Source organism: Rhinolophus hipposideros, assembly GCF_964194185.1.
Source record: "Rhinolophus hipposideros genome assembly, chromosome: 25".
NCBI classification, from domain to species: domain Eukaryota; kingdom Metazoa; phylum Chordata; class Mammalia; order Chiroptera; family Rhinolophidae; genus Rhinolophus; species Rhinolophus hipposideros.
This window is the reverse complement of record NC_138071.1, coordinates 21,153,973-21,178,226: the sequence shown is the minus strand read 5'-3', so window position 1 is coordinate 21,178,226 and position 24,254 is coordinate 21,153,973. Positions and strand designations below refer to the sequence as shown.

At 43.7% G+C, this 24,254-nt stretch overlaps 1 protein-coding gene across 1 annotated transcript in view; it reads right to left on the bottom strand.

Moving 5' to 3' along the window:
- The window catches only part of TBXAS1 (thromboxane A synthase 1), a 132,280-nt gene that overhangs the window by 53,005 nt on the left and 55,021 nt on the right, over positions 1 to 24,254 (bottom strand). The window contains exons 4-5 of the mRNA XM_081038536.1: positions 20,956 to 21,052; positions 10,115 to 10,231 (exon numbers count right to left, since the gene is read on the bottom strand). Coding sequence (XP_080894662.1) covers positions 10,115 to 10,231; positions 20,956 to 21,052 — 214 coding nt within the window. The remainder of the gene's footprint in view (positions 1 to 10,114; positions 10,232 to 20,955; positions 21,053 to 24,254) is intronic.

The window sequence follows — 24,254 nt, the reverse complement described above, 5'->3', positions numbered from 1 at the left end:
CAGCAGCCGAGCCTGGGGAGAAAATTTCCCATTTTGCGTCTGTCCCCTCTCAAATTGGTGTTCTTCATTATAGATCAGGCTGAGTGTACAGCTGTTTCGTAACTAACAGTAACTATCAAGGTAAATAAAGGACCTTCCTCAGCCTGGGAAGGAAATTCCCCAAGGGTGGAAGTCTGCACTCACCTGGTCTTCACTGTATAATTAAAGTGCACACAGTTAAAAAAAAAAAAAGCAATCTTTACCGACTATTGTCTGAGGAATTCTGAGTCAAGGTGTAGACACAGAGGGCAATGGAATTAATCTGAGAAGGTGGAGAGGGCTTTGTGAGTGGGCAAAAGAGACAACTTATGGGGTAATGATGCAGAAGGGCTACGAAAGTCTCATCACTGGAGTTTTCTTCCTCAAGGCTAAGACTCTGACCTTGTTAAATACACTTGCCCTTGGGGAGAGCAAATACTTGAATCCATGGCCAGTTATTAGGTTTCCTCTGATTGGCACTTTTTGGTTGTGCCCTCTAACCTCATTGAATCTATTTCTTCATCTGAAAAATGGAACAACAGTAGCCCCCTTGAAGAGTCGTGACAAAGATTCGAAATAAAATATGGAAGTCAGTGAGCGTTCCAAGCATCGTAGTTGTCTTCTGTAGGACCCCCATGCTTCCAGACTGCTTTGGAGCCTGGCATCATCCTTCTTCTCTTATTCCGCACAGACAACACCCCATTGGATCCACCTGTTCTTACCTTACCATGTTGTCATCACTTCCTTTCTTGCATCTGTCTTTTCATCTTTATTTTCCCAGTGACCACTCTAATTCAGGCTTTGCCACTTGTCACCTGGAATATGGCTGTCATCCTGCTTCTTGAGAACAATGACTGTATCTTAAGTATTTTTATAGTCTTAGTACTTTATACAGTGCCTGGCACATAGCAGTACTAACTTTTTTTTTTTTTTTGGAAAGAGCCTCCTTACCGCCTGTCTTTTCACTTTTCAACCCATCCTGTACACAGTCACCAGATTGGCCTTCTAAAAATACTTGTTATCTGAGCAATGTTTTGCTGAAACCCTCTGGAGATCCCCATTGACTGAAAGACACAGAACAAGCTTCTTACCCTATTTTCCAAAGCCCATTAAGAACTGAATCCTGCCAAGAACCATGTGAGTAATTGTAGACGCCCATCTTCCCCAGGTGAGCCTTCTGGTGAGGCCACAGCAGGCTGGCAGCTTGACCCCTAAGACAGAGGCACCCAGCTAAGCCATGCCCAGATACCTGACCCACAGAAAGTGGGAGCTAACAAAGGTTTGTTGTTGTAAGCTGCTAAGTTTTGGGGGTAATTGTTCCACAGCAATAGAAAAATAATCACTCTCAGTGTCACTGTCTTGTAGCCTCTTGTGTGTTGTCACATATTTTTTGAAGTTCTTGGTATTTGTTCTATCAGGAATGAGCACAGTGCAACATATTCAGTGGATTCTCTAGAAATATCTGTGGGATGGCTGATGGACTGAATATTTCCTGAAGGCCTTGACATTGAAGGTATCCAAAAAACATCAGCATTGAGGTGCTCTATCTTAGTATGAATGCAGTGCAGTTTGCTGGGAGCTGGCCCTTAATGAAGGACCTGAGACCCTTGGTGGTTCTACCTCTTGTTCTGGGCAATTCATTTGACTCTCTCTAAACTTGGGTTCTCACCCGTAAATGAGGGGCTAATTGTAATGAGCTATAAAGTTCTTTTGCGTGGACTTTCTGGGATTCGAAGGAGATCACTCAGCACCCGGTTGAGACAGTTGCTTGGGGACTGTGGAAAGAGCAGGTAACTTCCTAATTTGGGGCATTAAAGGGTCAGATCAGTGGGTCCGTCTACTTGTTCCAACACATGCCGTCCATAAGAAAGCCTTTTTGCATCTCTCTGATGCATTGACTTCAGAATTACCGTTAGACCCAAAAGACAGATCTGATTATTTTTGTGATCAAATAATTTAGTAAAAGTGAGAATTAGAACGCCAGATCCTCTGACTCCTGGCTTATTGCTTTTTTCCCTCCAAAATTAAGGATGCACATTCTCTTTGCTCCTCAGTTAATTAACTTTTAGGTTATAATTTCATTCAATGCAGTTCTGATGCCATGAACTTGAAAAACAAACAAACAAACAAACACTATTAAGCCTTTGGGTTCTCTGGAAGTTCGGAGAACAGAGACAGCCTGAGTGCTGGGGTAGACACATTTCCTGAGCAGGAAGAGGGCCTCTCTTGCGTTACCTTATACTTCTAACCTGAGATGACCCCACACATTGATGGTATGGAGGCTGGGTGACTCATTTGTCTCACACAAAGAGGGATTCAGAAAAGGCCCAAGTGCAGGCTGCCACTTTGATATCAAACATGGTCCCTGGGAGCCAGCCCCTTGGGGCCACGGCAAAGTGGTGATCCCAGAGGTACAACGTGCAGCTCTGCTCATCTGCCCAGAAGTGTTTGCCCCACAGGTCTGGGGGGGCGTCTGGCATCTTGGAGGCTAAGTGGCTGAAACAGAACCACCTTTTCCTCACTCCCCCACTTCCAAGTATTTAATAGCTCCTCGCTCTCCAGTGGAGTTCGCACCAAACTCTCCCCCTGGCACAGAACCGCGAGCTCTGCGTGCCTCACTTCACTTTTCCAGTTTTCTCTCACGAAGCTCTTGCATGTACTCTGTGTTCCAGCCGATTTGTACTCCTCTCTTCCCTGAATGTACCCTGCACTTTTTGTCCAGATGCATTTGTTCTTTTAGCTCATTCCACCTGCAGCGTACCTTCACCCTCTGTCAAAACTCAGCAAAATCTTCAGGGCTGCTTGTTCCAATGTTGCTCACCCCCCTAACCCCCCCCCCAAGTGCTTTTGGATGCTAGAAAGAGGATGTGAGCTGTCACCGTTTCCCACTACTTGTTAATAATGTAGGAATGTATGTACCTTGTTACCCTTCTGCATTAGAAACCCGTCAAAGACAGGAACTAATAAATATTGGTTGAATTTTATGAATTTTATGTTTTGTTCTATTTTGGCACTCTTAGTCCCATGGGCAATGTTGTTTTGGAACTGATGTCAGAGGGCAGTTTTCTTAATAAAGGTCAGCTAATAGGGATGGGAAATTACTTTTAACCGTATTGTTGGTTTAAAAAATAGGAAAATTAATACCTGAAAATGCTCTATACTGGCGACTAACAAATGTAAAATTAACACCAGTTAAGAAAACTTATAACCTCCTTCTGCCACCCAGATATTAAAAACATCCATGACTTATTTTTATGCAAAATTTCCTGTTGATATGTATCAGCTCTAGCCATCTAGGTGAATATCAAGTGTCATTTCTAATAAGTCAGTGGCTCTTGTTGTCAAGAGGTGTGACCAATTAGAACTCACCCCAATGAGGAGGTGGCTGCTGGGGTTGCCAGGCAACAGCCAAGCTGGGAGGCACATTGAGATGCTCTTTTAGATTTAACCAGCGGCAAGTCAGAGTGACGCGATTCTGGCAAAGGAGAGCCAAATTATAACCCAGGATGGGGTACCCATGATGAGGCGTGTGTTTTCTTTTAAATGCAGATGGATAAGAAACATTTCAACCAGAATTTAAACAGTCCATCATTACACTGATTTTAATTAGGAGATTAGGTGTCAGTAGAATACAACTGTGTCGCAGGATAATGGTCTCTTGCTGCTAGATAAATACCCAGGCATACTGGAAAATGGGCAACTGGTCAGGCAGGGACTATGTATTTTTGGACTCCGAAGTATTTATCACCACAGCTACACTTGGTTATAATGACTTTCATTTTTATTGTTTGGAAGGATTAGGAAATAAAAGCAATATTAAAAATAGACTGCTGGAGGCTGATACAGCCAAGAGAGAGCTGTTTGTTCTAACATTGTTGGAAGACTGGGTTCTGTTTTAGAAGCCCTTGTGCGTGATTATCTCAGAGTTTACAGTGAAAATGGAGAGGCCAAACTGAGATGATGACTGTAATTCTGCAAAGACTTTTGCACTGAAATGATTGTCACTATGCATTTACTCATAAGCTGGCTACATCAACTTAAATTTTTAAAAATTGTAGTCATTCTCAAGTAATATGTCTTCTCCAAGGCAAGAAAGGTCTAGAGGGAATAATAACCACATCTGCCTCTGCCTTTAAGATTCATACATTATTGACTGTGCCTTTCTGACAGGAAACATCTGGATGAAAGTGAAACATTAGGCATCGAGCTGGATTTTCAGTGACTGTGAGAGATACCAGCCTTCCTTGTTGGTCTGACTTTTCTTTATCTGAGTCCCCAAGCACAGAGATATAATTGGCTCATTTACTCTTCAGTGACACGCACACATAGCCTTAGGTTCTCAGGTATGAATCTGCCAGTTCTCTTCTATTTGCTCAGTGGGTCACCACCAGCTTAGATATCTGGGTGAATGGGGAAATGTCCATCACTTCTATTGCGCTTTGAGGATTGAGATGATACGAGCCACCATATTGGGTTGGATTCATGCTCCATCCAATGTGGAGCTTGGTCTCTGCTCAAGAGGCACTTGAAAATGGAGTTCCCCATGAAATCTACCTCTAAAGGCATAGCGCCCGATAGCTGATTGCGATGTTAACTACCCACGTTTTTACCTACTGCAAATTTATTTGAGCCCCGAATAAACAAAGTGAAACAAATTTCTTCACTGCAGGTTTCTCCTAAGCTTTTATGTCTAAGAAGATGGTTTGCAATATTTTACCGAATTGTATGACCATGGGCCTTTTCAGTTCTCAGTGATTTCAAATCCTTTTCCTTGGTGGTAATTCGTAGCTTGAAGTTCGTCACCATGTAAGTACAGTGTAGATGCTTTTGTCCTCAATGTCTTGTTGTATTCTTGCTGAAGGTTTACTGCCGCTTCAGTGCTGAGGTACATGTACCATCTTAGAACAGTCTTAGCAACTTATTCCAATTGAATTAATGTTTTTCAGCTCAGAGGAGCTTAGAGGAATATACAAATGTGTAGATTTTCTGATGTCCTCCCTTTTTCAGATGAGTCATAAAATTTAAAAATAAAGTGAGTGCTAACTGGGGTCCCCAGGGAATCCCATTACTTATATATTTCCCTCAGAGAAGAAATTAATTTAGCCCCAGTTTTGTTTTCTCAAGTTAAATCTATTTACTTCCTGACCCATAATAAAGTTTTACACAATCCCGGATTTACTCATTAATAGTCTTTTGTAAAAAATCCAGCAAAAGACTAAAAATCTCAGTAAATTTACTGGTTGCCCTTTAAAAAAAAATAATCCTTTAGAGATTAATCTCTGGCAGGTTAATCAGGCATAACTTTCCCTAATAAAACAATCAGTTGTTTTCCCAGCATTGCCCAGCCATCCTTTAATATAAATCTCAATAACTTATCTGTCACTGGGCTATGATTTCGATGGTCTCTTCTTCCAAAATCAGGCATGCATCAATCCAATTTTCACTGGTTCCGTATCTCTCTAGCTTATCCCTGGTATGACGTAAGCCAAAAACCAATTTTGTTTTACATTACAATATGCATTCAGGGTATAATGCTGATTTTAAAGTAACTTTCAAACATTGTTGACTAAGACAGCCTACTACCCACACAAAAAAAAGATGGTGCCTTTTGAATATTCATGACAGACACAGGTGGTGAAGGACATAGGCTGCCATGTTGGCACAGGAAAAAGCGTCAGACTTGCAAGGGAAAGCAAACCTTGATTTCAAAAATAATCCCTGAAGTTTGATAATAAAAATCCAGAAGCTAGTTACAAATTGAGGAAAGAGCGAAGATGTTAATATTTCAAAACTATTTCTGGGGAAACTGACTCAGGAAAAGAGTGGAATGCTGGATCCTATTGTTTCTCTGAGCCTCTCCCTTCTCTGCCTCCTGTGCCCCTGGCCTCTGTGTGTCTCATTCTCCTCTTAGTGTCTTTGAGACCTGCGTTTCCTATTTCCCTTTGTAGGTACTGGTGACTCTCTAAAGAAAAAGCCAACGATTGGTCGCATTCTCTTATTTAATTTGACCTCGATAAAATTATTTCCGTTTTCTCTTAGTCTTCACATATATCCTTCGGTGGAAAGCTTCCTGCTTCTTTGATTGTTTGCCGTCCATCCTTTCATTCACTGAGCAAATCGTTAGTGAGTGCCCATTATGTGGCTAGTGCGGTGCGGTTAACAATAAAGAAAAAAGAGGTAAAGTGAATGGAATTCAGCTGATGATAGTGCTTTATCAGGGAAAAATAAAGTGATGAAGGAGGTAGGGGTTCTGGGGCCCAGCTCCCATGGGCCTGGAGAAGCCCCAGGTCTGCGATGGTTGAGGACAAGGGACCAAGATGACACAATTCAGAAACCAGAGGGGTGGGGAAGGAGGCAGTCAGGGAATTAATGTCTGGCAGCCTGCTCTCCTCTCTTCCTCCCCTTTCCCTATCTTCCATAGGACAGAAACAACCCTCTTCTCATATCCTCCATCCTGTCTACACCTTGGTGTGTGGAGTCTGGTGCTCAGAGCCCCAAACCTTGCTCTTCATATGCAAAGGGGAGCTACTTTTGGAATTAGGAAAACTCTTTTCTCTCCTACCAAAGCTTGGCTTCCAAAACCATTGTCTCCGTGTGGATCAAGAAAGCCTAAAGTGCAGTTCCAAAGTAAGCAATGACTTTCTTGTTCTAGAGAGCACCCACTGCCTCCTTCTAAAGCAGTGAGCGCCATTGATTCAGTGGGGGAGAGAAAATCACAGGGGACATGATTTATGGAGCACAAAACGCATACATTGATTTAACGTTTGAAAAATATTATCTTTGTCACATACTTTTCAGTCCTCATGTTTCTTTCTATTTAAGCAGCGTTTCACACCTCCTTCCTTCCTTGAAATACTTTCCCCTTCCCCATTCTCATGGATTTCTATTTCAGGCTGTTCTTCCTGAGTCTTCTTTGTAGGTTTCTCCTCTGCCCCCCACTTTGTTATGGTTCTCCTCAGCACCCTCTTCTCATGCTATACCCACTCCCAGGGTGACCTCACCCATGTATTTGTTTGATGACCATCTTTCCTACCCTTCTCTCCTGAGCTCCAGAACTGCAGTCAACTTCTCCATGATACATGTATTTAGATGTCTCTCAGGAACCCTAAACTCACCAGGTCTAAACTCTCCAGAGGCAGGGAGAAAGGTGATTCCCCCTGCCCCTGGAATGGTATCCTTTCAAATGGAAACCCAAGAACCTAAATTGAACTATATTGAGTACAAAGATGGTTTTCAATGGAGTTTTGAGTTTATTGGCAGTATATGTTAAACAATGGGCTAGAACCGAAGCAAAACCCAGGGAATCTGTATCTATGAAATCTTTTCTCCCTCCCTCTTCCCTCCTTTTCATTTATGACCACCACCTTTCCCTAGTGCTGGGAACCACTTCGAGGAACTAAACGCATTCATCTGTTTTCTGCAACTAATTCAGGCACTAAGAATTCGATTTCTGAATCAGAAGGAGAAAATGCTTTGGATCCCAAGAGCTCTGGATTTGTTTCAGAAGTGATATTGTATCAGTTATTGGAATTTAGCAACCTGTAAAGTGCTAAAGAAATCTAGACCCTAATAAGATTCATTTTTCCCCCCAAAGAAGCGTAGCTCAAGACTGCCAAGAAAACTGTTTTCCATTCTTACTTTTTTCCCCAATAAGATACACATCACCAATTCCTTTTTAACAAATGATGAGATCCTTTCTGCATCTGTAATGCTGTCATGCCATTCTTTACTCATGAATAAAGAGAGGAGACACCATGTTTGAATTAGGGATGTCAACCGTTGGTTTACCTACTTCTCCTCCCTTCGCCTTCTTGTGGTTAACTCAACATTTTAGTGACTAGTGGTAATAAAGGTGTCCTCCTTTCCACTTGTCCAGGTGGTCAGAACAATGCTTTACAACTTTTGAAAGAAGCAGGCCTTTCCTTCAGACCAATTCTTACATGAAACCGCAGTATGTATCTAACATGGTTAAAGGTGGAGCAGGGTTCATTGCTGCAGCTGAAGCAGGATGTTCCCCTTTTCGTGTTTCCTTGCAGGGAACTAGTATAGTTCCCAGCTCAGGGTTTACATAGAACCACCTGGGGAGCTGTGAAAACCTTCAAACCCAGGCTGCACTCCAAACCAAACCAATTTAATCGGAACTTGTAGCTGTGGGATGCAGAGAGCAATGGTTTTCAAAGCTCCCCAGGTGATTCCATTCTGTACCTGTGGCTGAGGGAGAAGGTTGCATCTGAGCGACAGACGCTTCCAGCCTGTCTCCTGCTCTCCATGCCCTTCCTTGTATTATTGGGGGCCTGGGAAGAAGGCACTGGGCATATGCAGAGCAGCCCCAACGGGATTTTGGGTGTGTACTCTCTGCTGCCCTTCTTTCGGGGGAGGCTGCAACCTTCACATTCTGGGTGAAGCATTATTAGCAAGCTCGCAGAACCAGATGGCTGAGCTCTATTTCTCAAACAGCTTTACTGGTAAGAAAGGAGAAATTTGTATTCCCTCTGTCTGAAACATGTTTCCATACCGCAGTTGGTTCCAAATTTAGGCAGAAAACAGAAGAGTATTGCTTTTGACTCTCCTGGGTTTCCACAAGGGCCACATTTGCCCCCCTTCCTTTCCTCTATCCTCCAATCATTGGGACAAGTCCTAGGGGGCTTCAGAACGCGTTTGCAAACCACATGTAGGTAAGAGAAGCTGTCACATGGAGAGGTTAAGAGTACTCTAGAGTTGGATCCTAAATCTTGGCCCTGCCACTTACTAGCTGTGTGACATGGGACATGTTAGTTAATCTCTCTGTGTCTCAGTTTCCTCATCTGTAAAATGAGAGATAATAGTGTTTACCTCACAGGGACGTGGTGAAGACTAAGTGTGTTAATACAAATAGGAAGCCCTTAGCATGGTGACTGACACACAAAGCGGTGAGAGGGTTTGCTGGTGCTATAAACTGAGCTTGCCCTCTACCTGCAGGTACCAAAGGCTGCTGTGGAAATGCCAATCAGAACCTCATTGAAGATAGGCAGGAGCACTGGTTTCTAAGTGAGTTGAATTGGATAGGGTTAATTAGGAGGTATGGGACCCTGTCTCCTGGGGGTCTTCAGAAGATTTATAGGAATTAAACAGGACTGCATGCATGAACATCTTGAGGGTAAGCTAAGAGTAGCTTGTATTGAGGCAAAGACAGGCCACTCCCAGTGCAGACATTTGGAACAGCTGGATGTGGTGCATGGCCCTGGAAGGTCACTTGCCCATGAACCTGGGACTCAAACTGAGGCAGCCGCTTAGCTACTTCCCATGAGGAGGGCTCAAGTGCTCATCCCGAGTTTTTGCAGAATTCAAACAGAAACCAAAGCCAGACCAGCAGTGGTGGGGCCCTCAGTGAGGATCAGGTATGAGAGAACCTGGCTGGGAGAAAGGACAAACAGCTGGTAGAGAAGGACAGGCCACTGGGTGGGGAAGGAGGGAGCCCGGGGTTTTAAGGGGCTGGCAGCGTGTTGATCATTCCTGTCACTCGCTCGGGAAAGGTAACCAGGGCATCTTCCACACCTAGAGCTCTTCCAGGAACATTCTTACTCCTCCCCAATAACCCATGGCCATCTCATCCCTATTTCAGACTTGACTCACCGTTCACCTTTGTTTCAAACTGTTCTCTGGTTCCTAGTTATGTAAGGGCTGCTTCACTGTCTAGAAGCGTCCTCGTTTCCTGCGAGGTTGTTAGAATGCAGACTCTCAGGCCCCACCCTGGACCTTCTGACTCAGAATCTGCGCTTTCACAGGATCCCCAGATGACCCATTATACATGAAAATATGAGGAGCACTGCTCCAGTTTTCTCATGGGTGCCCCCAAAGTGCCGGGGAGAGAGTCTCAGGGCGTAGCAGGAGTTCCATAAGTGCTTGTTGACTCACTGATTTGTGACACTGGGGATGTGGGAGAATGGAGAGATGGAAGACACTCCAATACAGTCTCCTGTGTTTTCTGCAGAATAGGGAAGTCTGAAAGCCCCACCGGGCAAGGCATTGTGTTATGCCACCTGGACGAGTAATGCACTGTAAACCCGCTCTCCATCACATTGCAGAGAAGAAAGAAAGCATCCATTTTCTGTCTTACCTCATTCAGCTTTTCAGGACTGAAAGCAGAAGTTAGGACACTTCTGACCTCTTCCCATCTTTTGTCCCGTAAAAACAGGACGCTGTCCAATACCGGTTTGGATTCCAAACCCGATGCCTGATGGAAAGCAACAAGCAGAGGGTTAGGACATGAGACCATAGCCACCTCAGTGACAATAGAGGTCTATGATAAACACTCTAGTTAAGGTCCACCAGTGACCAACAAATGAGGAGATTTCTCTTGCGAGGATACAGAGGAGACTCCAAAGAGTCAGGGATGATGATCTAAAAACTCATGGTCGAGGGCTGGGGAGCAGATGGAAAAGCTCTGCTGGCCCAGTTTCACCCTGTGACCGCGTGGTCATCACGGTATAAATAACTCAGCAGTTCTGTGTGTTCTGCAGCCCCGTGTGGAGGTGGGGCTCCCTGAGGACCAAACAGCAGGCTTCTTGGGATGGGCTAGTCTTTCCTGGGATGGAGTTTCAGATCTGAACTTTGTGGCAAGGGGTTTTATGAGGCTGGATTGGTCCGGTTGGGCTGGGAGTCGACATACTCATGTGTCTGGGTCCTTGATGTGTGTATGTGTGTGAGTGTGTGTGGCGGGGGGATAGGGTGGGGACTGAGGGGGGACAGGGGAGGGGAAGAAGGAGAGTTCCTCAGAAGCGTGTCCCAACAGGGCTGCTTCCAAGAGAACCCCCGCCACAATGTTTTTGGGTTCTTCCATTCATTCATTCATTCATTCATTCATTCAGCAAACATTTGTTGCATATCTAATATGCAAGGAGTTGGCATACAGTGTTGAATAATGAAGAGATTGCTTTGATCCTCAAGGAGTTGATAGTCTAATTGGGAAGCAAACAATAAGTTCATAAACTAGCAAACAGATATCATTACTGTTCGTGAGAAAGGGAGAAAATAGGGTGAGGTGAGAAAATGATAGGGGACTAAACGGTCAGAAAGGCTTCTTGGAGGAGGAGATATTCACGCTGAGTCTGGAAACATGCAAAGGATGAGGCCTCTTTATTGCTTCTTCCCTGACCTGTTCCTTTTTAAAACCAGCTACTCCCCCCAAGTGGTCAAAACTGGGCCCCCCATGATTAGTCAGAGCAACCCCTAGCTCTGGGGCTGCAGGGTGTGAGGGGCTGAGGGGAGTGGAGGACCGAGCACTCTTCAGAACCACGTGTGATGCGTGGTTTCACTATTTCTTTTCACTGTATTAATTATAGTTGAAACATGAAGCCAGCGATCATAATTCAAAAGCCTTGTAAAAACTCCTATTTGGAGGAAAATTATAATTTTCTGATAAAATACGAACATTCAAAATAAGCTATGAAACATAACTGCAAAGTATCGGGGGAGGATTTAATTATATATTAGAACCGAGTTGCTGGGATAGTTTTCTGCCGAGGAATACCTCTCTATATTTAGAATGAAATTCTTTAGTAGTGCCGTGGTCACCATGCAGGATTGTGGGTTTGTGGAGTTTTGGGAACCTAACCCATGCGTTTAGGTTCCAGAGCCAAAGGAGAAAAATCATACCTTACGTATATTTATATATTGGCAAACACCCAGTCCTGTGTAATGCTACATGTAATAAAGCATTTCACTGCAAAGAAAGAAAGCTAGGTGGCAGTTTACGGGGTTCTGATGAAACACAATAAATTAAATAGCCCAAGATTGATTGGATTTTGTATCTATCCGCCAGGCCTAAGGATGGGAGCCAAGATATTTTTTATTTTGCACCTGGGGGGACAAATCTAGCCTGCCATGCAATATGTCAGCATAGCCCTCAGAGCTCTCCCTTACCAACCTGCCATGACAACGCTCTCCTCTCAGCCTACAGCTTCCATTGGAAGTCTCCGTGTGTGTGTTTTTGTTTTGTTTTGATGGAAAACTTTTGGGAGCATTGGTTAGAGTAATGTTTTCATTTCTAGATGGCATACTGTAAGAGGGAAAGCAGTAAATCAGTCGTTTCAGAAGAGTAGTCGGATGGTGAGGGGACATGAACTACCATATAAAATAGTTGTCAGATATTGGGATGTTTGGCTGGAAAGAGAAAACTTGGGAGATCAGATAGTGGTACTTAGTATGTGCTCAAAAAATATTTATTGAATGCGTATTACATGGAAGAGGGTATTTAGGTTGTTTTTGTGACCTGAGGGATAGAACTGGGTTTGATAGGGGAAGCTACGGGGAAAGTTCCAGCTCATCTAAAGGAGAACTCCCCGATCGTCCAGGGTCAGAATTGTCCAAAGATAAAATAACCTCTATCATGCAGGGTGTCAGGCGGGGTCTCAGCTCCCGCTCCCCACATAAGCACACAGCATATGGCTAGGCCAAAAAGGAACACCCACGGAGCCATAGATAGGGGAGTCACACCACTATTGTCTCTCTGGCGGCTGGGTTGGAGACACAGGAAGCAGGAGCCACACGATCTGCAACCTGCCGTCCGCTTTTCTGCCAACCACCAACCCTACTTGCTAGCTGCAATCCACTCTTGCTGGCTCAGCCACCATCTTCTTGCTAGCTCCCATTTGCTGCTAGCATAGCCACTGCAGTTATGTTAGTGGCCAATGGCTCACTGGTTACAGCTGACGGCCAACTAGCCACAGCTGATGGCCATCCAATCACAGTTGATGGCCATTTACTACCTGAGTGAGCACCTTTCCACGTGAGGGTGAGATCCTGGAAACTGCACTCCCGGCTCTGTCCCCACACCTGCCCTGCTCGATGAGCCTCACCACTGGAGACTGTACCCTCTTCTTGGTAATTCTGCCCAGGAGGCTCGAATGTCCAGGAGCATTTGGTCTAAATGACCTTGAAGAACTCTTCCAACCCTGAGGCTTCCTCTCCAGAAGACCCCTCCAGGTATTTTTTCCATCTGCTTACACACACACCCATTTTTACTTATGGCAAAATACGCATAATATAAAACAGAGTAGAAAAATGTAGAGGAGTGTTTTACAAAGTAAGGGTATTTAAATGGTTAAATTTTTATTCAAGGTAGGAGAGAGAGAGAGAGAGAGAGAGAGAGAGAGAGAGAATTCTGTGCCATGATGTGAAATGTGTTTCTTGCTGTAGGCCACAATAAAAAAAAAAAAAAAAGAAAAGAAAAAGAAAGCTTGAAAAACCTGTTCTAACCCAAACACCTCTCCTTCAACTAAAACCCTGTCCATCACAGTGTTATCAAGTTGTGGACATTTATTGAGCACCTACTAAGTGCCAGGTGCTATGCTAGCACTGCAACTATCAAGACAAAGAATGGAATTCTTGCCCTCAAGGAGCTTACAGTTGATTTGGAGAATGGGGAGGGGGTGGTGTATCACCAACATTTGTTGATCTTATAGTTAACAAAGTGCTTTTCCCATTCTTTCTTTAATTTTGGGGTAATGCACCAGCGATTAGGAGACACCGTCCTGATAAGCAGCGCTGGGTCAGTAGTGGCTCATGGCCCTCCTGCTAAGCTTCCCTTGGACAGTTAGATGTATTTATCTTTTCAATTAAGATCTCTTAAAATAGAGTCTAACTTCTTATTAGACCAGCTAAGCATAAACTTTAAACTTTGAAGACTTACAGTCCTGCAGAGCAGATTATTAAAGAAAACCCACACCTTGGCATTCTGAGCTCACGTGAGCAGAGCAGCCATTAATTGGGTGTTTATCATGAGCCAGACGAGTGATTCTCAACTGACCTCACAGAGCCACCAATGCCTCCCAGAGCGCTGCAAAACGCATGCAATGCATTTTTGCTATCACTGAGTGTGCCAGTTATTACGAAAACAGGCATACGAGGCATAATAGAATATGAAGCCATAGCCCAAAAAAGTTTTCTTGTCTCCTGGAACCTGCCAGGATGTTGACTCAAGATCTGTGTGATCTCTGGGATGCTTTGGCATGGCAGTCATCAGTTTTCTTTAGACAGCCACTCAGAGCTGCAGGTAAACAGAGTGAGATATTGTTATACTTGAGCTGTCGCGGTGCGAGTGTTGCCAGCTTGCTTAACGCTGAGTATGTCAAGTAGGATTCAAAACTATTCATGTCAGAAAGTGTGCTATGATCACAGAAAGGCCAGGTCCACTGTTACAAACTATCTAATTTTCACACAACCTGGGACAAATGAGGAAGCTTCCAGGGAACCACCTGTCTTTCTCCTCACCTGAGTGTGTGAAGCATGTTGCACTGCCCCTCATTATGTTATAATTGGGCCAAAACTCTCGAATTCTGCCACTTGTATAACCCCAAATTCTGTACCTGAGAACACACGCTGTTTTCAACACCTGACTACCACTGTACAAAGGTTTCAACCAGGGCTTGATTCTGGTGCTTTGAAATGGCAAAAGTGTTCCATCCACACTGGACGATTTTCATCCATTCAGTCTTTGCCAGTAGAAGATGGTCATAAGATCACACAAGATCCCTTTTTCTGCTTCATACCATGACTGGCCTGAGAGCATGGCTTCCAAGTAAGGTTGTGTGTAGTGTCCACAGCTCAAGGGGGCTGGCTCAGGAAGCACATGGGGGCTAAACCAAGCTTGGGCTCCGTCTGCCAACTCGGCATCAGCTGGTGGAAGGGGAGACTCTAATAATTTGGACCGAGGCATGATATGGGCTCCGGTGGCCCTGCCTGATACAGTTTCTAGAATTTTAAACACCAAGGAAGAGGAAACCACAGGTGTGGAACTGTACTTCCATTAGTCGCATGCCAGACAGTGTGGGCCTTTCTGACTGGGGAGGGGGATGAGGGGGGGCTTGTTAAATCTTCTGAGAAAAATCTCCAACAACTCTCAGCAGAGTTTCTTGCCATAAGCTGTGTTAACAAGGGACATAACACCTGATATAGCACCTGTCATACTTGGCCAGGAGAAGAAATTCTCCTGATGGTCCCTAAGAGGGACCCTTGCATCCAAAGTTCAAAATGGCTCTCTGGGATGCTGGTGGGACTCCATGATTACCCGTTGGCACTGATTGCCACCTGAACTGAGAACCAAACAGACCTGGTGATTAACTAGTCTATCATTCATATTTTATACAAAAGGAAAATCAGGCTCAGAGAAGGTCAAGGACTGGCTTAAGTCACACAGCTAATGAATGGTGGCAAATCTGGAACCTGATTTCATTTCTTTAAATTTAAGCCAAGTGCTTTTCACTGTACCGCTGGGCTATGGCTTAGAAGAGGTTGGGGGGAGGGAATGGGAAAGAAAAGAGTCTTATTAAGAGGAGATTGGGGCAGAGAAGGAAAGAGGTCAGGACTCACTTCCGTGGAACGTTCAGGAAGACAACCATTGAGAGACCAGAATTGGCTTATTTACTGTTCTCTCCCCCAAATTCTAGATATTAATCTCCTGGTTTACACATTTATTTTTACTTCTGTTACCATAAGAGTTAGGGAAAGAAGATATAAAAATAAGATTTTACTTATTTCTTTTTTAAAAAATGTAAAGATGGCTTCCCTGCTGAACCAAGGGTCTAGTGAGACACAAAAATAAGAAATCATTTTCAACAAGATTGGAAATTCAGAAATGTTCTGCAAGGTATCGGCAAAACATCTGAGCATTCAAACCAGCACCCCTTAGCATTATTCCTACATTCCTGAAGCTTCACCAGGCACTCAGTGCCTTGAAAGATATTAGAGTTCACCCTTACCCGCCATGTTGAAATCATGAAACTGTGTATTTTCTGCAGATCAAATGCAACTCTCTGAATCTGGCTTTTTTCAGGACCAGCCATGGCCAGACATGGGGAAAGCAGGTGAAAGAGGACACCTGTAGTGGGCAGGCCTCCCCTTCTGCCGTCACGTGGGACTTCCAGTGGGCAGCCCATCCCAGGATGCCAGGCTTCCTGAGCAGCCTGCAGGGTTTCCTGTGGGTAGCACAATGTTTCACATAAAACAGAGACCTGTCTCACCATATCAGGGGGTCGGCAAATGAGGTTGCACACCTGCGTTTCTGGTTGTCTGCAGTCTGTTTGCGTTTTATGTAAGAATGTCTGCTGTGGCCCTACCATCACATGAGCTGACCCTTCTCAAGATAACGCAAAGCTAAAAATAGTATTTGAGGTTTGACGGAGGTGATGAGAGCTTTTCCTAAGTCATGCACAAAAACCATTCTCACAACATAAATCTCACTGCTCAGATGGGAAAACCTGAATGTTGTAATTTACTCAATGTTACTTTTAAAGGACAGGAGATCGGAAACTCTAGATGAGCAAGTTTTCAGAAGCTGTCAGTGGAGAGGTTCCGGTTGTAGGTATGGGAGGGCAATTTTATGGCAAGGCTGCCGAGGCGCCCTCTTTCCTCCGTAGATGTCGGCAGGCAGGCCCCTGCAGCTCCAGCACAGGTGGCCTGATCCACCTGGAGCTCTGAATGGTTTTCCTTGCCGATGAGCTCTGTAATGAGCCGCCACATTTCTCTGTAACGGGGTGCAGCCGCAGATGCAGACATAATAAGGTTTCCAGGACTTTAGTAATCTTTGCCAGTGCCAAGGGCTTTGTGGTTTCACAGGAATTTGTCCTGTGATTCGAACGTTTATGTGGTGAGAGGTCGGAAGCAGCCCTTGGAGAGGCTGCACCTGGGGCAGCCAGGTCCCTGGGTTTTTATGGTTCTGGATAAAACCACTCACAGATCCATCACATGGCTTTTGATGTGTCTCTTGTGAGTCAGGAGTATGGCTGGTCCTGTGCCTGGAGAGGTGATCCTGCGTTGCCTGTGAGGGCCTGCGGCCTGGTACCCCGCCCCACACACACACAAATGCCACCACCTTCCATCTCCACTCCACATCACAGGCAGCAGAACCAGGGACCGGCCTGCCTGTAGCCTCACCCACTCTCCATGCTATCGTTTTGGACTAGAACTCAGAGCTCCCAGCAGCAGGTTTCGTGATGGCGCTTATCCCCACTGTACCCCCTTTTAGACAGACCAACGTAACATAGACCACCCACAGCTTCCCCAACTCCGGGCCCTGAGGAGAAGCCAGGAATGGGAAGTTCTAATACCGGTTATGACCATTTCTGCCAAGTCATGTGGACCCGGCTCCAGTTTCCACAGATCTTAAAAAAAAGAGCTGCCTTCATGGCCTCATTAAGTACCCAGTAGCAAAGAGGAGCTAATTAAAAACTATCTCAATCAAAATAAGCAAGTCTCAGAGTGTTGGGACAACTGAGGTTCTAGAAATGCTAAGAAGATTGATTTGGGTTTAATGGCAAACTGCGGTTGCATCACCACAAAGCAACTTCAGGAAGTGCGGAGGGCACCGATAGAAGCCTGAGGAGTCCATTGGAAAGTGGGCAAGACAGAGCAGAGTCATTACGCGGGACTGAGTGCCTCAAAAAATGTGAATGGGGAAGCATGTTATAGGAACTGCCACCCTGGGTCTGACCCACATTCTGTTCAGCCCACTGTTCTGGAGTTTGAAAAAATGATTTCATTCAACAACTTTTGAATTCATGTATTTGCTCAATATGACGTATGTTGGGGAGTTCCCTGCAGTGTCACCCACCTCCAGCCGGACTGCTCTGTCAATCCCTCACGAGTGCTTACAGCTTACAGCACATTTCAGACGTCCATACATACATCAATCCCGGATTTGTGAGCAGAGGTGGGCTCTCACAGGAGGGAAAATGAAACCATGCGTTTTTCAGTTCCTTTTCACTTAATGTATCAAACTAATATGCTGAGGTATTTTTCTGTATCGCAAGGGACCATTTGGTAGAAGCTTGCATGGAATAAGCATTTAATGTTTACTGAATGAATGTATAATAAAGCTGAATCTCTGAACACTTAAGTAAACATAGCTTATTAGAGGGAAGGCAGCATGGTATCTGGTAAGGAAAAATCACGCCTCACTAATCTCCTTGAGTTCTTTGAGCAGATAAATAAGCATATAGATAAGAGGGAACCACAGAACCCAATTTAATTTGACTTTCAAAAACCTGTGAGAAAATCTCACTCTAAAGACAGTTTTTTTGAAAATTGAGTCACTACGGGTTGCTGTATCATCAATATGGAATTGATTTAAAGATTGTAAACAAAGCTAAAGATAAGCGGATACATTCCCAGATGGAAAATTGTAAACATTGGGGTTTCCTAGAGATCTAATTGTCAATGGGTCTTTTCCCAGGTTTATGAATGATCTAGAAGAGAAAGTATATACTGATTCTCTGGGTTTGGGTAACGCCTCGTTTTTCTGGGGCGATGCCGATGGTAAGTGTGGTAAGAGTTCAGAGAAGGGGAAAAGTAAATGTGGCTTGAGGTAGAGGAGACTTCATGGAGGAAGCCGAATTTCAGGAGAGTCTTGAAGAAGAGCTAGGGTTTGGATGGTGCAAAAGAGGTGGAGGTTCTTCTTGTTAATAGCAGCTCATGCACGTTGAGTGCTTGTCTCGCCTGCGTATGAGGCAAGGTTTACATGCGTGATCTCATTTAGCCTACAACAGCCCAGTAGTAAGGTAGATCATTTCCCCATTTTCCAAAGGAGGAATTAGAGGCTTCAAGAAGTTAAGTAGATTGCTCACGCTTACGTTGTCAGTCAGTGGAAGCTCCGCTGTTACGCTGCCTCCAAATCTAGTGGGAGTATCAGCATGAGCAGGGCTTGCCAGAGCAGGTTACAGGAAGAATGGAGAGGCTGGTGTGACAGCTTGTGTTGGGGAGCTGTGAGGGGGGAGGGTGGAGCATAGGAAATGTATCTAAATTACAGAGACCCTTAAATCTCACCGGGGAGGCATGAACTTTCTCCTGAGGACAGTGTATTAATGCGAGAAGGAAATTAGAACCATATTCTGAGTTTGAGGCCTAGAGACCTCTGTGTCGGCCTTGGAAAAAAATAGGGAGCACAGACAAATGGTTTGGAGGAAGAATGGACTGAAGGTGGGGCAACTTTATTGGTGCCTTCTGCTTAAACGTGTATGTTGAGTGTATGTCTGCTACTAGTGTGTCATTTAGAGGGCTGCCCTCTTCCACGTCAGCTCTTGGGGTCTCATGCCCTGCTGACATCTGTGTGTCACGTGAAGTAATTTGGAGACACGTGGCTGCCACGTCCCATCTCGCTGCTCGGAGGCTAAGGGTACTCAAGAACCATGGCAGGCTCTCAGAGTGCCTCTGCTGCCTGAGGGGACACGGCTTGCTGGTCCAAGACCTGTGACTCACTAGATTCCTCCATGTCTTTAATCAATACTCTCTGCTGAGTCTGGTAGAGCAACAATCTACAACTGCATTTAACCATCAGACTCAGTCTCTAAGAGTCTGATGCCACAGAAGACCTTCAGGGGACTGTGACCAGGGGAGTGCCAATGTAGCATTTGGGGAAGAGAATCTAGAGACAGCAGAGAAGTAGCTAAATTTCTGCACCTTCTTCAGCCATCCTTCCAGGTTACCTCCTTCTAGTGGCTGCATGGTACATGAAATTGGGCATGGTGCTATGGGGCTCTGGGAAGAGGAACGTGTTTTGGGTGAGCAGCCAACTACTCAGTGAAACCTTGACAATCCAGAAATGTCACCTGAGGCAGTTGTTAGAGTAGAGGCAGTAAAAAGAGCCCTGGACTTGAGTTGGGAGATGGCATGGGAATCCCTGTTTTTCCTCCTATTAGTCATGTGACCAGGGTTGTCCCTTAACCTCTCTGAGTCTTAGTTCCCTTGTGTCTGTCCAATAGAGATGATAATAGTGCCCATCTCCTAAGTTCTCATGAAATTTAATGAGAAAAACCCACTCTGGTGGCTCCATTAGTACAGAACCTGCTGGGAAGGGCTGCTGATTCCTTTAAGACTCAGCTCCAGACATCTCCCATCTAATAAGCCTTCTTCTATCCCCATCCTGGATGGTGCAGTGTTTTCCACTACAGTAACACTCACCCTACCATGTTGTACTGGTCTCTCTGCCTGTCTACCTCTGTCACTAGACTGTGAGCTCCTTGAGGACAAAACTGTAAATCATAAAGAGTCTTCTATCTCCTTATAATCAGTACCTAGACAATGCCTGTTGTATGGCAAAGATGCAAAAGTTTGCCAAATAACCAACAAAAGAGTGAATACATTACCTACTATTTCTATAAGAATAAAAGATGAGTTTAATTGGACAAAAAGAAAAAAAAAAGCTTGGCACATAATGGTTCTCAGAATTCTCACAAGCAACTCTTTATTAATTCACTTTAGACTCTTTTTAAGAATCAACATAAAGGTTCTTGGTCTTCTCTACTAGAATTCCTATGTCCCCATTTTTGGCAGATGGGGACAATACTGACCTCTGCCATTTTCTGCCACCTCTTCTATTCTTTGGGATTTCTCATCAAAGATAAAAAGTAGGATATTTACTTTCTAAAAAAGCTGCAGTATGTATATCCTTTAGTGGATTGGAGACTTGAACTGACATAAAGGGGCCCTCTTACAGGCTCCTCCTGCTACTTGAGGACAAATTTCCTTTGTAATGTTGCTTGTCTTCCCTTTCCAGCCTTAAGACTTTTATACTCTCTGGGAAAGATGTAAGCGCAAGAGGCTCACAATTTGGCTTTCCCTCTGGTATTTATTAACCTTGCTCAGTCTTTTCTCCGTCACTTGGCCTGTGCTCTCTAGCTTTGAACACAGCTTTAAAAAACCCTCCTGGTTTTAGCATTTTTATTAACCACAACTTCTCCTGAGCTTTAGCTTTCTTGAAGCATTTCTTAAATGTAAATGCTATTCTTTTGTGCCAGACCTGTACATCTCTTTTGAAAACCTGAATGCACTGGGGAGCTCAGTTGTGAGTGGAACTGCTCTACAGCTGAGAAGAGGCAAAATCACATCCCTATTAGATGTGATGTGCAGTCCTTGCATCTGAGAATGAGTCCCCATCCATCCGTAGGCAGAAAGAAGACGACATACCATTCTGTTGGTAAAATTACTGAAGTTCTCAACCAACACCTGTTTGATCATGTTTGGTTCAGCGATAACGATGAACATTCGACGGCCAAGGTAGTACCTGGGAGGAATCAAAGAATTACTTTAAAATGTGTTGTATTTACCTACCCCTTTCTGCTTTCCCAAAAAGAATTCACAGTGGCTTAGAATGAAGGATGACAGATAAAGAGGAGGTACAGATGTGGAGAAGACGGCGGGATGCTGGTACCGCAGTGTAGCCATGATGCCCTGACATCAGATATCATTCCGCAGGTGTTTACGGAATCCCATCTTATACCATCTCCTGGAGATTCTGGGATGAATACGACAGAGTCCCTCCCCACCCCACCCCCCAAGGAGCTCATAGTCGGATTTAAAAAAGACAGATCTGTACATTTAGACACAATAATAAGGAATTCATATGATCCAGTGGTGAAACAAAGAAGGAAAATGGCAGAGGTCAGTGTTGTCCATATTGTCCAAAAATGGAGAGCTAAGCATTCTAGCCGAAAAAGATGAATAACTTTTATATCTTGATTATTGGGAGAAGTCTGAAATGGATTAGTAAACATTTGTGAGAATTCAGGAAAGATTAAACCAACTTGCTGGGGAAGGGCTGAATATTTGGTTGTCACACCTGGATATGAAGGAGTTCAATAGGTAACTTATGACATTAACGAAGAAATGGAGGAAAGGATGAACCTAGTCAGCTGGTACTGGTGAACTCTAACTGGAGACAGGGCGTCAGTACGTGTCTTCTTATATTTATTTATGAAAGTGCCGGGGGGACAAAGCCACCAAGATCCAGTCATTCAGGGGTCTCACAATCTGGTGCGAGTAATATTTAGGCATTCAGCACACAGTATGACATCTGGCAAGCATGGGTACCATTGGGGACGCACCCAACTCAGCACTTGGAGAACTGAGAAGAAAGGCTTCCCAGAGGTGGTGGTTCTCAAAGTGCATTCTGAAGGATAAATAGGAGTTAGTCCAGGAAGATGGCAGGTAAAGGGGGTGAGGGTGTATCAGGCAGAAGAATCAGCTGTGCCTCTGGGGACATTCTCCTCGGCTACCAACCGTAAAGCCAACGAGAGTCATGACAAGTGGGCCCACTGCATACTGCCATGTTTTTAGTCTGTAAAATTATGCTTTGGGATATAATTTGATCACTGGCATATTCAGCTCAGAGCAGTAAGGAATAGATTTTAAAGGGTAAAGTCATAAGATGTAACAGCAGCAAAATTTACTCTGAATTCTTATTTAGTCAGAACTTGTCATGACCTAAGCATGACTGTAATTTTTTAACTCTTCTATTTCTCACTGACTAGGGGGAAAATGAAAAAAACAAAAACAAAAACATTTTTGGCACATATTAGGCACTCAGAAAATATTGACCTGAGTGATGACATTTTCCAAAACTGTTGGGGAAATGTTTGGGACACAGGAGTTCAACAAATGTGGCCGAAGGATACTAACTAGTATTTACTGGTTTTAACCAAGGAGACCAAAAATAACCCAATAAGGCCATAAACCAGTCGTTTTATAAAATTTATGAGGAGTGTGTTATGGAATCTTTTGAGGATTTAGTGAAAGCTGTGGACATTTCCCTAAGAAAAATGGACATTCACAGCATTTTGTGTACAATTTGAGTTCTTGGACTCCTGAAGTCCATTCTAGAGCAAAGCTTCTCAAATGTAAAATGTGCTCAAAAGTCACCTGGGTCTGAAGAAATAATGGCTGAAAATTTCTTCAATTTGACAAAAGACATAAACTTACAGAAGAAGCTGAGTAAACTCGCTACTGGAAGAACCCAAAGAAATCCATGCCAACACACATCATAATTAAACGTCTGTAAACCAAAACCAGGAAAAATCTTGAAAGCAGCCATCGAGAAATGATATACTTTCTATAGGGAACACCAGTTCAAAAGACAGCAGATTTCTTATCAGAAACCATCAAGGCCAAAAGGAATCGTCTTTCCAAAAGGAAAGACGAGAACTGTCAATCACAAGTCCTATATTTGGTGAGAATATACTACCGGACAGAAGACAAAATAACAACATTGTCAGATGAAGGAAAACAAAGAGAATTTGTCACTACTCTTAACATCTACCCTGAGAGACGCGTCATGTTCATGGATTTCAAGACGCCGCGCTGTAAAGATGTCAATTCTCTCAAAACTGATCCGTAAGTTTAATGCAATTCATATCAAAATCACAGTAAGAATTTCTGTAGGCCTAGACAAATTTATTTTAAAATTTATGTAGAAAAGCAAAGGACTTAAAATAAAATCAGTTGTGAGAAAGGAGAATGAAGTGGGAGGAATCGGTCTAACAGAATCCAAGTCTTGGCTGCAGTTGTCAAGACTGTACTGGCACAAAAATAGACACATCGATGAATGGAGCAGAGCAGAGAACCCAGAGAGAGGCACACACAAATATCCTCAACTGATTTTTTTACAAAGATACAAAAGCAGTTCAATGGGGGAAGGACAGCCTTTTAACAAGTGGTGCTGGGGCATTGGACATATGCTGGCAAAACAAAATGACCTCACACTTTATACAAAAATTAACTCAAAATGGATCACACACTTAAATGTAAACCATAAAAGTTTTAGAAAAAAAAGGAGAAAATCTTTAGGAGTTAGGCAGAGAGTTCTTAGACTTGACACCAAATCTATAAAATACAAAAAAAATCAATAAAATCAATAAATTACACTTCATCCAAAACAAATTTTTTTTCTCTGAAAGATCCTGCTAGGATGAAAAGACAGTCTACAGACTGGGAAAAAATATGTGCAAACCACGTAGCTGACAAAGAACTTGCATCTAGAGTATGTGAAGAACTCTCAAAAGTCAAAAGTTAAAAAGCAAACAATTCGATAAAAAATGGGCACAAGGCATGAACAAATATTTCACTGAAGAGGATATACAAATACCAAGTAAGCACTTGAAAAGATGTTCAACATCATTAGCCATTAAAGAAATGCAATATTAACCACAGTGAGATATCACTACACATCTATCAGATGGCTAATATAAAAAATAATATAAAACGCTGATGAACATGTGGAAACAATGAGTCATTCATACATAGATGGTGTGAATGTAAAAAGGTACAGTCATTTTGGAAAACAGTTTGGCAGTTTCTTATAAAACTAAACATGTACTTACTACTATATGACCTAGCAATGACTAGCACTCTTGCACATTTATTCCAGAGAAATGAGAACTTATGTTCACACATAAATGTGTACATGAATATTCATAGCAGCTTTATTTGTA